Source organism: Vespula pensylvanica, chromosome 18, assembly GCF_014466175.1.
Source record: "Vespula pensylvanica isolate Volc-1 chromosome 18, ASM1446617v1, whole genome shotgun sequence".
Taxonomy (NCBI): domain Eukaryota; kingdom Metazoa; phylum Arthropoda; class Insecta; order Hymenoptera; family Vespidae; genus Vespula; species Vespula pensylvanica.
The window spans coordinates 1,089,752-1,107,524 of NC_057702.1; the positions used below are offsets into that span (position 1 = coordinate 1,089,752).

The 17,773-nt window shown below is 29.8% G+C and overlaps 2 protein-coding genes across 7 annotated transcripts; both read right to left on the reverse strand.

Annotated features, from left to right (window-relative positions):
• Positions 1–145: 145 nt before the first annotated feature.
• On the reverse strand, positions 146–5,732 carry LOC122635484 (apoptotic chromatin condensation inducer in the nucleus-like). Of its 3 annotated transcripts, none has more exons than XR_006328683.1 (10): positions 5,565–5,732; positions 3,609–4,941; positions 3,440–3,527; positions 3,238–3,354; positions 2,964–3,156; positions 2,656–2,867; positions 2,346–2,573; positions 2,030–2,287; positions 1,525–1,702; positions 146–1,043 (listed from the first exon to the last, which is right to left on the reverse strand). XR_006328683.1 is itself a non-coding variant. In XM_043825753.1 (10 exons), exons 1-9 carry the CDS (start codon positions 5,566–5,568, stop codon positions 1,583–1,585), a joined length of 2,553 nt encoding a protein of 850 aa, XP_043681688.1. In that variant the 5' UTR covers positions 5,569–5,732; the 3' UTR covers positions 146–1,043; positions 1,553–1,582. The 3 variants fall into 3 exon arrangements, 2 of the variants coding, with proteins under 2 accessions (XP_043681688.1, XP_043681689.1); XM_043825753.1 differs by having other exon boundaries at positions 1,553–1,702; XM_043825754.1 differs by having other exon boundaries at positions 146–1,702; positions 2,656–2,864; positions 5,565–5,731.
• Positions 5,733–6,174: 442 nt separating this feature from the next.
• On the reverse strand, positions 6,175–16,374 carry LOC122635376 (CD109 antigen-like). 4 transcript variants are annotated; one of them, XR_006328657.1, is made up of 27 exons: positions 14,413–14,665; positions 14,071–14,263; positions 13,763–13,987; positions 13,435–13,685; positions 13,159–13,317; positions 12,844–13,015; positions 12,587–12,778; positions 12,265–12,500; positions 12,070–12,190; positions 11,840–11,983; positions 11,651–11,770; positions 11,514–11,568; positions 10,319–10,541; positions 9,804–9,921; positions 9,524–9,710; positions 9,274–9,434; positions 9,052–9,190; positions 8,836–8,954; positions 8,632–8,771; positions 8,339–8,558; positions 7,889–8,266; positions 7,662–7,811; positions 7,394–7,569; positions 7,125–7,296; positions 6,915–7,017; positions 6,554–6,823; positions 6,175–6,459 (listed from the first exon to the last, which is right to left on the reverse strand). XR_006328657.1 is itself a non-coding variant. In XM_043825528.1 (27 exons), the coding sequence occupies exons 2-27, from the start codon at positions 14,888–14,890 to the stop codon at positions 6,618–6,620; spliced, it is 4,425 nt and encodes a 1,474-aa protein (XP_043681463.1). In that variant the 5' UTR covers positions 14,891–14,911; positions 16,152–16,374; the 3' UTR covers positions 6,175–6,617. The 4 variants fall into 4 exon arrangements, 3 of the variants coding, with proteins under 3 accessions (XP_043681463.1, XP_043681462.1, XP_043681465.1); XM_043825528.1 differs by lacking the exon at positions 14,413–14,665 and adding exons at positions 14,826–14,911; positions 16,152–16,374 and having other exon boundaries at positions 6,175–6,823; XM_043825527.1 differs by having other exon boundaries at positions 6,175–6,823.
• Positions 16,375–17,773: the final 1,399 nt, after the last annotated feature.

Genomic DNA, 17,773 nt, shown 5'->3' on the forward strand with positions numbered 1-17,773 from the left:
AAGCATATGAATACGTATGTGTGTATGTGTGTGTGTTCCTAAATATATGTATGTGTGTGTGTATATATATATATATATATATATACACGTCATACACCATATTTAAATAGAAGTAAAGAATGGTATCAATTATTAGCCAAATGTATCACTTTCTGAACACATGTATATTTTGTAAAGTATTACTTATTGTTTATATCTCATCTACAGGTAAATAACAATCTCCCAATTGGTATACTGTAAAAAGTAAGCGGTAAAGATACTTCATGTCCTATCGTGTTTTACATTTATTGATAATTTTACACATGTCACATTATGGAATATTTAATATTATTATATATACAACGTGTGTTTCTCCTGCACGACTATTTGGCAGGTACAACACTAGTGTTTTTTGTGTTTGACTACCACATTTTATAGTGATAGGGTCATAATGCATTAACTTTGAGTAAAGTTAAAGCAAACAAGAAAGTGGATATTATAGAAAGAAACTCTTTTTCTTTTTTGTGTCTGTTTTCACATTCACATTTTTAATCAATCGACAATATTGCAATTTTCATGCGTAGTATTATTGCTATTCACGCGTCGATTCAAATAGTTGACTAAAGTTCGTTTCATAGAAAAAGAGAAAACGAATAACTCAATTCAACGTTACGCTTCACAAATACAATGTCCTTTTCGTTATTCGACCAATAGAGTTTTTTTGTTTTTATATTAATTTCTCTCTCTCTCTCTCTCTCCCTCCCTCTCCCACCCTCTCTCTCTCCCTCTCTCTCGCTCTCTCTCACTCTCACTCTCTCTCTCTCTCCCTCCCTCTCCCTCTCCCTCTCTTTATATTCTCTTACGATTCCCACGTTGTGTGTGTGTATACTCGTGATGTGCAGCATTACGAGTAATATAGTTTTTATTGCATCGTATTTATACGATGCATTTTGCAGAGAAAATGATGCAGTGCCTGTCCTGTACAGATGATCAAAACACAGTGCCACACTATCGAATCTGTTCTATTGTTACCGCCACTCTGTCGAATAGTAAATGTTGTTGACCTGTAAGAAGTAAGGTTTAATGCTCAAAGCTGAGGTGTCAAGGAACGAAGGAAATTATGGAGCGTCATCATGCAAGAGGAAACTCTTTCACTGTCGTTAAATGAATCGAAATGAAAAATTAATAATCGTTCCCAGTAATCCCAGTAATCTTAAAAAAAAAAAAAAAAAAAAAATAAAAAAAATAAAATAAAAAAAAAAAGATCCAAGTAATGCATACAATAATAAGATTATTTTGTGACTTGTTTTCAAAGAGAAAGAATAACATTTAACAAATAATATTAAAACACTAGTGCAGCAGCATCGTTATAGATTTTCAAACAAATTAAATAAAAATGAATCTTAATAACACAAGTGACAAAATAAAATGTAAATTCGATGAATATGAACTGTCAGTTCCTGAAATTATTCTTTTCTTTTTCTTTTTTTTTTTTTCTCGATCGATAACTGTAAAAATGTCCTGTATGCAAGTTCGTCAAAGTACGTTTTTGTTTACGTCAGGAAAAAGGTACGTTTATCGGAAATGGCGATCTGCAAATTTTCTATTTTCTTGGACTACGACGGCGTCGGCTGTCTCTGCTTCTTTCAGTACGTCTCATCTCTTCTAATCTGCGTGCGTGCTCGGCCATATGCTGTCTTCGCATTTCTTCCTTTACTACTATCTGTGTTCATGAAAGATGTACACATAATATTATAACATCGAAAATACCTGAATGCACATACACACACACACGCGCGCGCGTGCGCGCGTATCTCAATCAATTTAAGGTTCTTCCGTAATTAGCCGTATTGTATTTTCTCTTTTAATCGTCTATTCAATAATTGTTAGAAGAAGAAAAAACGTTAACGCCAATATTGCTAATGTGTAAATTTGTTTACTTGTTAATCATAAGAAAGATTTGTATTAGAAGAACCTTATCCTCTATTACTTTTATTCTATTTGATAATCTCAATTCATGGATAAATATACTGTCTTAAAAAAAATGTACCTGTTCGTTCGTAAGTGGTAACCAATATATGCATGGTGTCGCCTTTGTTTTTCTGAAAAGATCGTCTAAAAGTTTAGCCGGCGGTGGATCATCCTCCTTCTTTTTAAATTTCCTTGCAGGAGCTGGAAGATGTGCTTCCAATGCGGGACTCCGACTTCTTCTTCTTTTCTTATCTTGCTCTTTCTTGTCTCGTTCTTTTTCTTTAACATGCTGTTGCCCATCCTCTTTACCCAAATCCCATTCTCTAACAACGACCACCTATATCCAAAAGTCGATATAATTTTCATTCATACAAAATTTCAATAATTGTTCATACCTTCGCCGAATTTGTTCTCTCTTCGCGATTCCAATCTTGTTGCCAGGAATCTGCCGTTAAAAGTTGTTCCGTCTTACGTGAAACAGGTTGATCTTTCGATAATTCTCTGGCCAATTCCATATCATCCTTAGTTGCATATTCAACATGAAGTCTTTTCGGATTTGACACGGGCCAAGATATACCATGTAACGCTTGCCTTGTTTCAAATGCTTGATCCTCATTGGCATACTAACAAAATCGAGAATAACATTTAAAGAGCTATATTTTAATTGTTAATCAATGACGAATTACGAGAGAATTCTTGACGAACCTCTACAAAACATTTAGATTTAATTCTATCCATCCAAAATCCGTTTTCAACGATCGTACCAGTACGAGAAAGGAGTTCTTTAATTTGATTCAAAGTAAACGGACGAACCAGATTTTTTATCAAAAGAATATTTGTAGGCTTTGTCGCTGGTGGACTGGGTGACTTCACATGCGGAGGTTCTTTCACGATGGAAATCTTCCGCCTTGCTGCTACTAAATCAAAGTTTAAGACTATTAATTCAAATCCAATATAGTGAGATCTTGTTATCAAATAATTATGTAAATTATCGATGAAACATAATTTTGTACCTATATGATTGTCAACTTTTCCATCTCCTTTTTTTGCAGCACCATTCTTCTGCGCAAGAATATCTTTCGGCTTTTGATCATTGATATCATCGTTAAGCCATTTTTCATTATCCTTTTGATCTCTTTCATCGTCATCATCTTTCGACAAACGTACTTCATTGATAGATAATGGTTTTGCACCTGGCACTAGTGCCTATTGTACAAACAATATTGATACGTTAATTAATCGTTTAAAATATAAATTATCTAAAGAAGTTTTATTTGTTAATATTACCTTGAGAGAGTCCGTTGAAATCGAAAAAGACGGTGCGCTATCCGTAGACAATGCAGTTCCCCATCTTCGCTTTCTTGGTACGGATTTAAACTCATTATCTTCGTTATTGTGATTTTCCTAGAGCAAACGAGTTTTTATTATTTAGATCTATTATTAAAATTATTAATTAAAATTTATAGAATATTACAATGATATATTGTACCTTAGTTTGATTATTGGACTCGTTATTAGCATTTGAATCAGTATCATCTTTTTTTGTATCATTTTTGTCAGCCAATATTCGTGCTGAACTAAAAAATCATATTAAAAAACGTATTAAAAACGTATTCTAATTTCTCGAAAGATGTATAATATATCGAAACAATACTTACAATGATCTTTTCAAATTAACTTTCGCAGGTTTTTGCATTGATGCCTGAACTTGCAAATCAGCCGATGGAACGTGCTCCTGCTTTTCAGTTTCATTCTCAGCTTTTGGTTTAGTCATTTCGGAATGTTCAACTTCGACATTGATGTTATTTAATAGAGGATTAGATTTTGGTTCTGGAGATCTTGATTTATCTTTTTCTTCACATATATCTATTGTATTTGATTTTTCTTTGTGAGTAAAAGATTCTTCGATTTTCCTTTCAGCAGGCTGTTCATCTTCGGAATCAGGCGTTTCAGAATTAGAGGAATCTCTATATTTATTTCTATGCTTTCTGCGACTAGCACGCGATGCTGTTCTGTTGCTACTGCAATCGATTTTAGTATGTTTCTCATCATTTGATTCAGACGATGAATCTGATTTATGTATTTTCCGTTTGTCTTCTTCTTCGTCATCGGTACTAGCTTCCTTACAGACATTTTCAACGCTGGCTTCTTTGTCAAATACTTCAGGTGGTTTCTGCTCAATGGTTTCCTCAGGCTGGTCTTCCTTAGGAATATCAGCTACTATTTCCTCTGATATATGATCGCCGTTTGAATTAAGAACCGGAGTGGTTGTACTACTTGGCTTACTGGGCTCGCTATGAAGATTTTGGTTGGAACAACTAGCCTCATTTGAATCACCTTGCTGATCTATGTTTGGTTTATCGTCAGACAAGTTGGCTGAAGTGGTTTCAGGCAGGATCTCCTTGCTATCACTTACCTCTTCGTTGGAGTCCTGACCTGGGTATGAAGAGGAGGGATCATACGGCTGTTCAATGCCACTGGACATTCTTGTACAAGATACCAGCTGCTCATCTGCCGAGTCAACCTCCCCTGCACCTCCCTCACCACTTTCTTGCCACTTGTTCGACTTTTTCCTACTTAAAGAGGCATCCGATGATGCTTCTGATGTATTACGTTGTCTGCACAACTTCAATTTTTGTATTTCGCCGGGGGATGCATCGGCTCTTGCCACTTTCCAAACAGAATCACCGTTATTGTCCTCCTCGACCTCTGGTGATTGTGCCTTGATATCACCTTCAGTGGATGAAACTTTTTCTTCATGGCTATCTGATACCTGCTCTAATTCCTTATTCTGAAGACATGTCTGTACCTGAGACTTTTCAGTTTCTTTTGTACAAGTAGCACCCACTGTAGTTGCTTCAACATTATCCTTCTCAGGTGATGTAGATAGTGAATGTTTTCCACGCCTGCGAGTTGATTTTCTTGTTGGTTTTTCAACTTTTTTTTCTGGTGTTGCTTTAGCTTTATTTCTGTCACTCTTGCGCCTCATGCCTAAAATACATAAACACTGTTATATACCATATAATACATGTACAGTATCAATATTGACATCCTTACATCACATTATAATAATATTTATGCGTTACGACTCTAAATGATATAACGATTAAAACAGAATATACACACGCTAACACGCCGATCCTAATTTATGTAAATTTATAACAGTTCGTTTTTGTAGATCACACAATCATTTTTTTATTATATCTTATCATTTTGTTAATGATACCTTACGCAAACACCAACATAAATTTTAATTTGATAAACACACAAGAAATAATACCAACACGTTACATTACACTATAACATTATATTGTACATAAAATAGCTTAAAGTTTTCTCAGACACATTATATTATTGGAGTAATAAGAAAATTATTATACTTTATGATATATATCTTTGGATGTAGAAATCTGATTAATTTCTAATATAATGAAAATTATTTTTATCGTAACGTAAAAATTTCTGGCGTGATTTTACTAGAATTAATCAATGATAATCGTATCAAATATTAGACGGTTTTGCATTTAAATGATTAGCGTTTATGAGCGGCAGTTTGTGGTTACCCGAGAAATCGCGGGAGCACTTTTAGATATTTGTAGCTTATAGAAACTTACTCATAAATGTATCCCGTCCGCGGGTAATACTTCTACCAAAATGTAAAGTCCCTTCCAAGAGCTTCACTGAATATAAATATTACGCTTCAACAGAAACAACGATCTCAATGACGCTATTAACAATCGGTCGAGCTACCGTACTCGCTCGATCAAGCATGGACATCCTTAACTATATAAGATAGGCCCTTCATATTAAATTTCTCATTTTTAACAGCGCCCCTATTGGAGAATATTTGTACTACTTATTGAAAGAAGATCGACGTCACAAATTGACTGTCATGATAAGTAATTACCGACCGAGGTAGTTTAGTTTATAAAATATATTTTAAAACTCGTTAAATATTTTTTTTCTTACTTGTTTATCTTAAATATTCATTAATATGATATAATAAAAATATTGTGTCGTCATACAAAAGAATCTTGGGATTTTTTTTATTTTCATACGATTGAAATATCTTTATAAAAATACTCATGTGTCAATCATTTTCACAAACCATTGGAATAAATAAAAAGAAAAATAATATTTATTTCTTTTCGCATTAATTAAATCTTTCATAACGTAAACACATTCAGTTAGAAAAAAGAATATTGAAAAAATATACACGTAGCATAATATTAATAACAGTAACTTTAGTAATGTTTTACAATATATTTTTAAATGAATTTAAAATTAATTTCTTACATTAACTATTCTGCTTTGTCTGTACGATGATATTATCTCTGCAACTTGAAAATTGCAAATTCTGTAAATCTGAAAAGTACTTTGGTCAGCACTTACGTATAAAGTATATAATATATATCAATGTTTCTCAAACTTTGTAAATTTAGTCGATTGTCATGACTTTCTCTATTAAATAAAATGATATTTATTTCTTTGGATTTTTCCATGTAAACTCTGAAGATAAAAAAGAGGTAAAAAATACAAAAATATTTCTATCCACAAAAATACTGATTATTTTCATCGAACATATAATTTAAGAAACACTGACCTATGCTTTTGTGTTATGTCACTTGTAAATATTACGTATAAATGTGATCTCGCTAAATCTATATTTACAAATATTTATAAAGTGCAACAGAAAACAAAACAAGCAAGAATTTCACGTATGCATCTATACAGAAAGATGGGCCAACAGATGCACTAGCGTTATCTTTCCTTTTATCAGGTTGCGAGAGACAAACATTCTCACATTCTTCATCCTCGCATATATCACAAAGTGATGCAACTCGTGGTTCATAAAAAACTCGTGCTCTTCTCGCTAATATATTTAAAAAATTATATTAATATGTTAATTATAATAATATATATATATATATACACACGTAATAAGAATTTACTTAAGAACTTACATGAATCATAATAATCATATATAGATACAGGTACTGGTTTTTGTTTAGCTACTTTATGTGTCCTATATGCAGATACAGTAGGACAATACTCGTGAATAACCATCTGTAACATTGCATTACATTTTAATAATAAATAATAATCTAAAAAAATAAGGAGATATTTTGTTTATAATATACTATATTTTTTTGCAAGTGTAATGATATGCAAACCTTATCAAAATACAAAACAACCATTGTATCGCCGTTTTTGGTTTCCACTCGTTTAACATTTTGCGATACTTCAAGACTAGGTAAAGAATCCCTATCAACTGTAAAACCTGATGGCAAACTAATTTCCATAACAGCCATGTTACTTTCATTAGCTTCCTTTGTTGGTACAAATCTGTTATACATAAAATATCAATATTGTTTACTACGAAAGTTTGTGTACATGAACTTAATTTTTTTAGTTTACTTATAATATATAAATGGTTACATACCCAGAACAAATAGATAATTGTAAATGATTCGCATTAGAGTTTCGATCTACCTGAGGGTCTAAAGTAAATAGCGGCCAAGCACCAGTTACGTTCAAATTATATTCGTATGATACTTGAACTATGGCAAATCCATTACCGTTGGCAATGATATTAACGAAACGAGTTTTTTTCGGAAGCTATACATTAATATTATATATATATATATATAAAGATATAATCATATATTTCCTTATAAATAGATATTGTATTGTACAAATTAAAAACTTACAATTTGTTTTTGAAGTATCATAGAATTGCGAGAATTTATACTCAGTTGATTTTGTCCTCCTTCATAGGCCAATGTTACGAAAACAGAATTGTCTTTTACCATTAATTTTTCACCTAGTTGTGCTAACGCATATATACCTATCACAGTGTCCTAAAATTAAAACAAATCCTTGTGTTAAAAACTAAACAGTCTCTTTCTCTTTTTACGAATAATATATATAAACTTACTTGAGTCGATGCAAAACCACCTTCTGAATTTCTTTGTTTGACCAACCATTTCATTAGGGGTATAGATTCAGCAATTAAGTTCCTCCGTAAGTACGTGAGTAACGCGTAGGATGTCATTTCTACATCTACAGAGCGAGGTAAAGAATGCCATGGATTTTTGTCATCTTTTGCAATTGGTTTACTCCACCATTTAATATCATCTGCTGTCAATGCTTTCGATTGCAATGCGTAAAATGCATTAGTCTCATATGGATGTTTTGCCAAATTTAACACATACGTGCATATACTTAAAGCGTATGGATCGTCCAATTCGTCCATGTTTCTGACTATATAATCGACACCTTTATTTATATTGTTCCTATATTTTTCTATTGCATTCTAAAGTAAAAAACATATTTTCATATTTATTAAAAGAGAAAATAATATTACATCTTATATAAATATACTTACTGGATTTTCAAGAAATGCAATAAGTGTAAATGCTGTTAACGCAAGACCTTTTGCAGCTCCACCTTGCATATCACGATGACTGACTCTTCCTACTTCAGGAAAACTACCATTTTCAGCTTGATTATTGGATAACCACTGCAGAGCTTCGTCTATTACTTTGTTATCGATAGTTATATACTCTGTTGCTTGTCTGAATGATTTAGCTACAAATGCAGTAAGCCTAAAGAAAAAAAATGAGAATAAAAATCCATCTTCATATATCACAGGAAATCTAAAATAATTTTTTATTTTACCATGTACTTCCATTAGAATCAGACATGCCGAATGCACTGAATGATCCATCATCATGTTTATATGTCAATTCCTGTTGATAACCAATTTCTAAATATTTCAATGCTTTAGCCTGTATTGCTTGTTTTAATTGATTCGTGCTCTAAAATTATTTCAAAGTTATACGTACAAGTCTGTAGAAAAAAATATAAACTTAATTAGATTACCTTGAGATAATTTAATATAACAATATTAGGCACAAAATTCAACATATTTTGTTCGCCGCATCCAAATGGCATTTTAATCAAATTTGCTAAATTAGGTATACTAGGACCCAGGATATCACCTAAAAAATTAATATTTCAAAATTTCTAATTATAACAAAAAAAAAATTATTAATAAATAATTACAATAAAAAATATAAAATGTATAAATATTATTACCTACTGCAGATATTACAATATGTTCTGAATCTACTACTATATTTCTAGGCATCTCAATTGTAATATTCGTTTGTATATTTCTTGTATTTCTTAAATCTAGAAATATTGCCTTATTTGCATATTGTGTTTCACCCTCAGACTGTAAAAATGTGAAGAACATGTTACATGTATATATATTGCATTATTGAAATTATTTTTTTTTATTAATAAAAAAAGAGTTACCTTTACAAGTAATTTGTGCTCAACACTATCCCCTGCTAATGGACTATGGGCTGTAGCTTTGATTGTTATATACCCTAATTCTCTTGGAATAATCATAAAAGATACACTTGCACCAGAATTGGCTTTAATTTCTACTTTCTTCTTGCGATATAATTCTAATTCTATATAAAAAAAAAAAAAAAAACATATTTGTATGATACATGATATTGTTTAACTACTTAAATAAAGAAAATTTTATTAATGAATTTACTTGGTGTGTCATGGACTTCGTTGGAAATTTCCGCAAATTCAAATTGTCCAGTATTCTCTAATAGGACATCAGATACCACATTTTTATTCATGTAATTAAATACCACGATTTGAATCGCTACGATCTCTCCTCTTATTACAGAATAAGGCAAATCCATAGAAATAAAAAAGGGTCTAAAAACTTTTAGCTGAAATAATATTTATCATATTATTATATATATTAAATTATTATATAAACTATTTGAATATAATATAGCAGAATATATATAATATATAATAACCTTTCTTGGTTCTTTAATGAGACCTAATCCATGTACATCACTTAAAGAGAATGCTGTAAGCACCCATGATGTTATGGAGTCTGGTACGACACGTCGAAACTCTGTTTCTCCTTTGACCCTAAAAATTAGAAAAACCTTTGTTTGTTTTTTCCTTGATAAAAATTCAATCTTTGAAATACCAACATAATCTGTGGTAAGTTATGTTGTGTGCGAGAATTTATAAATTTTCATTTGTATAAAATATGTGTGTAAACTTTTTTGATGAGAGTGTGAAAAATTAATAAATAACTATAGCTCTAATTACATTGATAGTGGCAATACTACAAATAAATTTAAGCAGCTTCAGTTCCTTTCTTCCTGCATTCTTTACATATACATAAAGACGAGATTTACTGTGTATAACATAAAAGAATATTATTTACAGAAAAATATGTATGTGTGTCTATAAGTTTCATATAGATGAAATATACACGAGCATGCACATACATAGAAATATACAAGATACAAATAAATACCCTGAAGAGAAATTTGTGAAAAGCCAGGTGTTTAAGATGTCATGCATAAGGAATACACGGGGCTTATTCCAAACAGGAGGTGGGATGCGAGAGAAGGCATAAGGACCTGCCAATGGTGGCCTTGTTGCTAATCTGAGCGTTACGGGTGGACCAAGATCTGGTCGAAACGTAGACGCTCCATGAGACGAGCCTTCTAGCCTACCTTCCCAATTCCCTGGGTATCCTGTAATTTAACTATATGTATTCAAGATGATTATATAACAGATAACATGAATGTTACACAATGTTCACATGGCTGTAAAATAATTTCAATGTCAATATACATAATTCTATATAAAAAAAAATTAGATTTTGTATATTTTTATTCTATGACATTTTATAAAAAAAAAAAATAAATTTAAATAAAAAATTATATTTTTTCATAAATTATTAAATCTGTTAGAAATAATATTTTTAATTGCAGGATAGATACATGTATAAAACATGTTATATATATTCGTTATAAAAAATAATTTTATTTAATTATTCATAGCAATCCAGAGTTAAAATTCAATTAGCAAGTTAGCACAAGCAATTAATAATACCTTTTTATGAAAATTGTTAATAGAAGTAAGTTCATCCTCACCAAGCATTAGAAAGCAATTTTATATTTGCAGACTAGCAATATTTGTAACTAATTATTATGATTATTATAAATGAATGAAATGAAATAGTATCTGTGCATATTACAAAATTGTAAATTTTTATAAACTAAAATAAAAAATAAGTGTGTATCATAATTTATTAATTAATTGGCATTACCCAGCATCAATCATTTCCCAAAGCCAAGTTTCAGGGAAATTCTTACGAACAGTGACCTTCTTGGTTGAAAATGTAGCTTGGTTGAAATGTAGGCTTGTAGGAAGAGCAGGAACATTTAAATCCATTGCTGCCATGCTAGCTCTGTAGTATACTATGCACATACAAGCATTGTTAAATAATTAGGATTAACGTAATAAATAAGCATAATAACAAATATTCAGCTCACTAGAGATTTAAGGAGTAATAATAAATATAATTGATTCAAGTTAAATTAAAGATAAGTATAATCTAACTATACTACATTATATATACCAATGTTACAGATATAATTATGTTAAATAAATATACAAATTATTTTTTGATTTAATTATGTAAGATGAATAAATATACTTACTTGGTAATAAATATTCAAAAAGATATCCATTTGTAAGAATTGCAGCACCAGTTTTCTAGTAAATAAATTTTATTTTCAAATTTTTAAATATATGGGAGAAAGTATAATATAAAATATTAACTACAGTTGATATTTACCTGAAATACATCATCAGCTGTACCTGATCCAGGTCTCCAGAATGAACGATGAAAATCGAAATCTGAATATGGAGATTCTTGAATCGAATCATATGATTTTAATTCTTTTTCCACTTGCTCCTGTAAAATATATTAAATATGTATTCATGTACATATTTTAGTTTATATTTTATTAGACATATTACATACATAAGAAATATCATTTCCTGATTTTAACAGAAGAGATCGTTGATCAACACCTAATATTCCTAAATATGAATTTGGTTTTGAAGAAATTGTCAAACTGACATCCTTCCCTGGTTCGACTTCCTCTGGTGTCACTTTAATGTCAACCTTAATCCCAAAAAAAAATTAATATTTTATTATTATATTACAAATCATAATTACATATTAATAATGAGATGATAAACCATACATACAAAATTTTGTAGTGCTCCTTCGAGTTCCACGTCTAACGCATCTGCAATAACTTCCCCATCATCTCGAATATAATATACAATTACATGTGCTGTGGGTGCCATAACATATGTGGCCAAAAATCTGAAATTTATATATTATGAATTATGAATTATTTATAGAGAAGTTTGCACATGAATGTTATACCATTCACTTACTTAAATTTTATATTATGTTTATCTTGTCCATATACAGAACCTGCATCTAAAATATCACCACGACCAAGCACTTCGTAACTTAGATATTTAAGCGGAGTTGTGGAATTAACTTCGATCTCAATGTCGCGATTTACCATAGGATTTTCGGTTTTTAAAATGGCTTGTATATATTCATTACTACGTGACATGGCTTGATTTGTACTGGAAAACCACTCATGTAAATTTAAATATTGTGCCTGAGAAAGTAATTAAAATCAATAATTTATTAATTATTATTAATTATTAATTCGAAAAATTGCTTATATGCTACTTATCTTCGTACCTCAATATTAAGTGGAACAGAAATATCATCTTTAGCCATAGGTGGATAAAAATCTAATTGTATCATGCCATGTTCATCTAGAAAACGTGTAATATTGGAGAAAGCTGATTGATTATAAGTGTATCCATAAGCTATTAGAACAGGATTTTTTGTATCTTGAACGGGGGCGCCATCATGATAGGCCAATTTAATCTGAAAATAATTATGATATATATAATTTATAAATTAATATATATAATATAAAAAATTTTACTTACAAATGCTGTATACTTTAATCCTGGTTTATAATATTCAGATGTTTTTATTAATTCCATAGTATATTTATGTTTATGCAGTGTTATTTCAACTGAAACATTTTGTCTTCTACCTGTTAATTCTTCTTCAACTGTAGCTTCAATTCTAATAGGTCTTTCATTCTCATCTGTAAGTCTGTGTTATCAAAAAATATTAAAAAAAGGTACAGTATATATATATAAATATTTTTTTATAATATAAACTATATAATTTATATATTAATATATATACACGTAAAATATAATTTGAATAGTTATAATTTTTTTTTTTTAATATACCTGAGCTCTGTAACAATATCAAAATCCACAGTAATTTTTCCATCAATAGGCATAACTTTTCTTACAGGTTGTTGGAAAATTGGTTGAATAACTCCCGAAAAAATATTTGGATAAGCAGTTATAGTTGCTTCTCCTTTGACAGGCTTTCCATAAGTATATCTAAAGAATATATATTATCATATATGATCACAAATATATTTCAATTATATTGTTGTATAATTTATTTTTAGCTCATTTATTTATTTTGATTACTATTTACAATAGTTTAGTACTTACTTTGCACGAACTGTAGCAGTAATTTTTGATTCTTTAAAAGTTGAATGTTTGGGTGCATCAATAGTTACTTCAAATTTAGGAAGTACATACTCAGCAACTTCAAATTCTTTTTCAAACATTTGATCATTGATATTAACTATAATCTTCCAAGTGCCTAAGACTGGAGACATGGATAATTCAAGTTCATTACTAAAGATCCCACGTGTTATTTGTGGTCGTTGCCATTGTTTAATACGATTACCACCTCCATCCTATAACAATCATCAATAATTTCTATTAGTACAATATTTTTATTAGACCACTTATATATATTAATAAGTATACTTACTGTGATATAAATATCTACTTGACGTGTAAGACTTGGTCTTAATCTGGAATCTAATATAAGACAACGGAACATGATTTTATTACCAGGTTTATATATTGCCCGATCTGTTTGTATAAAAACAGAATAACTCTTATGAACATATTGTACATCTGTCGAATTAGCAAATTTTATGCCAGATAAACTATGTGCAAAAAGTGTATAACGTCCTGGAGAAGTATCTCCAACCTGTTAATATATAAATAAAAAATTGAAGAACTAATAATGCTATGTATAAATAATATAGAAACATGACTTTTTATTATATATACCTCTAATCTCACAATTCTTGTAGAATATGGTTCTACAGTAACAGTTTGAGAGACATTAAAACGATCCCCATTATCAAGATTTCCAAACAATTCTATATATACACTTGAAGGTGTTGAAATACCAACAGTGCTTACTGTAACATGGTATTCAGAATCAGGACGTACTATCCTTGGTGCGATGACAGCATAATACCTTAAAAATATAAAATATTTACATTGTATCTGTATAAAGAGAAAGAGAGAGAGAGAGAGAGAGAGAGAGGGAAAAAGAAAAATTATAGTATTAGACTTCATTAACAACCTGTTGCTTTTCTATTGATCAAACTATAAATATTCACTTACGATTTTTTTTTCTGATTATGAGGATCCAAATAGAAAAAAGTAGTAAAAATAAAAAACGATGAAAGAACCGCAATAAAGATATAAACAGAGTAAGCAAATAGATTAGTTAATTTGGAATTCAATTTGCAATACATTATTTAATTACTCGAAAACATAATACTAATGATAAAAATAATATACTTGACATTCGATAGATGAAACTCGTGACGACGTTAAGTTGTATCAAATAAAAATCAACACAAACATTAGTCACGAACGTAGTACTACGTATAGTAGATTAACAATGGCGTCTAACGGGGATTCCCGCCAATATTCATTGTGATTACTCATTTTCGAATATTCTAGTTTTTATTTTATTTATAAATAAATGCATTAAATCAGAAATAAATATACTATTGAAATTAATTACGTACGATTCAGCTAATATATTGGTTATTATTCCCAAAAAAAGAAAGCTGCATAAACATAACCAATCCATTATTATTGAAATATTTCACATCTGAAACACAAAAATTCATAGCTCATATTAATTTCAATTATTGCAGATATTAATGTTGTCTATATACAATTCATCTTTGTATAGAAAATTATTCGTTATGTCATGTTCAAGATAATTAATCATAATCGTGCGCACACACGATGTATGTACGTAATAACATATATTCAAATGTATATACACAGAATACTTTTCAACCGGGGTTTTTCCATTTTTTAATTGTTTCTTATTATTATGAGATTGAATTTTTCCAAGAATGATTGCATAATCTTCATGTTCAAGAAGAAACTTAATTATATCCTGTTTATAAATTATTAACAAATATGTCGAATATACAAAGTTCAATCAATTTCACTATACGAATCATAAAAATATAATATTTAATAAATTATGATCATTGTAAATAAAATTACAATGATCGTAAAAAGTAATGATAACACAACATTCGGATGATTAGACATTAAGAATGTTAAAAATTATAAATTAATTTTTTCGCCCATATAACCTAAAAAACAAATGTTTTTATAATCTTAAATACAATAAATAATTTAAATCTTTCCAATGCTATAAAGGAACATAATAAAATAGAAACTGCTATCTACTGTGTGACACTTTCGTTAGTGTCAAGCAAGATATTTTAGAATAGTCGCTTTCTCATACATACACAGAGAAAAAGAAAAAGAGAGAGCTTATATACTGGAATAAATTATAAATACGGTCGTCTCTTTTCTGAATAAATTTTTTCTATTCTGTCTTGTATTTGCTTTAAATTATTTCCGAACATAATAATAATGATAATAAGCTTGATTCTTATAAATCATCAATTTAATACGATTCTCTTAATTATTAATTAATTAAACATAACAATAATATCATGAAGTAAATATACTATTATATCATTTAAATAACAAACAAATAATAATAGAAATACGAAATATATTAAAAATTCCCACTCAAAAATAGTTCACTAAAATAAAATCTTTTTGCTCTCAAAACTAAAAAAATAATATTTAATTATATCAACTCGTTACGGATATCGTACAAAAAAAGAAAAAAAAAAAAAAAAAGAGATAGAGATAAAAAAAGAAACATAATCTTCAAGCTTAATCAGGTTACAGCGACAAGAGGGCTTCACGCAACACTTCCAAAGACCTAGTTTGTACCATCGAGATCATTCCCGGCGCTGAACCATGAATCCTTTCGGAGGACAACGTCATTTCGTTAAATAAATAGAATGACTCACCAGCCGTTGATGTAATGCGTTTCCGAATGCCACCTTTAAAAGGTGTTAAGGTATTTTTTAAATCTTTTGAATTTTTTAAGTATAATTTTGATTATATCTTGAACTTTAAAAGATAAGCAAAAAGTTGAGGATAAGAATAAAGATATATCGAAGAGCAATGACAACAATCCTATTCAAGTCATCCGGTTCTATTGCCGTCCCAAACGACGGCTGAATGTATACTGACGGATACTACCAATCATGGACGCAAGAAACCGGACGATCTGGCTTTCCCTTCCATTTCTTTCTCTCTCTCTCTTTTTTCTATCTGTCTCTGTCTCTCTCTCTCTCTTTCTCTTTCTTTCTCTCTATCTCTATCTCTATCTATCTCTCTTTATATTTCTCACTCCTTCCTCTTTCAGTAGCCACGTCTTTACCGTTAGAGGAATAACGACTGGGTCTACCATCATACTTGAGTTTCTTGTGTTTTCCTCTTATACTATTTCTATTTTGAAAAGAGAGACAAACGTTATCAACGATTTGCCTTTGCTTAGTTTCTAACTTACGTCATCAATTAATATATTTCAAAGAATATTTTGTCGGTGAAGTAGACCGATGCTGCGTCTGCATTTACAAATGAAGGTCATCCTCCTGCATAATTTTTTTCGTCAAGACAATGGACTTCTCATTAATTGTTTTTTTTTTTTTATTTTCATCTTTATTATATGTGAAGAGGTCGTGATCAAAACGATTATCTAAAAGGAAAATTATTTACATATTTTCTAATCGTCGATTATAATTGAACATGCTACCTGCTTGTAAAGAGAACATCGATTGTTTTATAATTGATTGTATAAAAGATATAAATACAATCTAAAATAACAGAATACAATAAATGATATGAAAGACTGATTTACAGAGACTTTAATGCGTGTACATGCAGTATTGTAAACGGATCACTAGGTTTTTATTCGAATGCATTCGGACTTTTGTCTAATTATATATATATATATTTTTTTTTAACTGTAGCAATAATAATTCCATAATATAATATTGTCAATCATTTTTCATTTTTCATTTGAACAAGTGAACTAATTTTTTTTACTTAATTCTACATGTAAAGTTAGTTAGTATTGGAGAAAAATGGCTTCCCATTCTCTTCGATGTTCTCTTTATGTAGAATTGAATTATCGATAAAAAATAAAGTAGAAAAAAATTTTCACCTATTTTTTTTAATATATACTATTTATTATAAATGTTATATATAGTGAGATTATCCTCTCCATATAATCGTATTTTTCTTTCCATCTGTTTTATCATTTCTCCATGGTTACCACCCAATAAGCTGTTATACTGTAAGAATAAAATTTTTAATGAGTGAAGTGGTGACACTGTTAACATACTTGGCTATAGATTTGGCAACTCGGGTTTGAATTTCGGTGGGGGGAAAAAAATTTTATTTCGAAAAAAATCCGAGAGGGATTTGATCCTACGTCGTTTGGATGATTTCATTCAAAAATTTGAGACATTACTCGAATAACAGTGGATCGAATCCACTAAGGGGAAAACATTTTTTTTTACATTAAAAAATTCTAAATTAATTGTAAAAATAAAAAAGATCATTTGGTCCAATGAAATCAATA

Bases quoted from the DNA above. Each gene is read 5' to 3' on its own strand.
- LOC122635484 (XM_043825753.1), bottom strand. The intron at 3,528-3,608 runs GTAAGTATTGTT...ATGATTTTTTAG, and splicing joins GTTAATTTGAAAAGATCATT to TTCAGCACGAATATTGGCTG. The intron at 2,574-2,655 runs GTTCGTCAAGAA...CGATTTTGTTAG, and splicing joins AATCTAAATGTTTTGTAGAG to TATGCCAATGAGGATCAAGC.
- LOC122635376 (XM_043825527.1), bottom strand. From the start codon at position 14,546: ATGTATTGCAAATTGAATTCCAAATTAACTAATCTATTTGCTTACTCT. The intron at 11,984-12,069 runs GTATGTATGGTT...TTTGGGATTAAG, and splicing joins AAGGAGCACTACAAAATTTT to GTTGACATTAAAGTGACACC. The intron at 9,191-9,273 runs GTAACTCTTTTT...ACATTTTTACAG, and splicing joins AGCACAAATTACTTGTAAAG to TCTGAGGGTGAAACACAATA.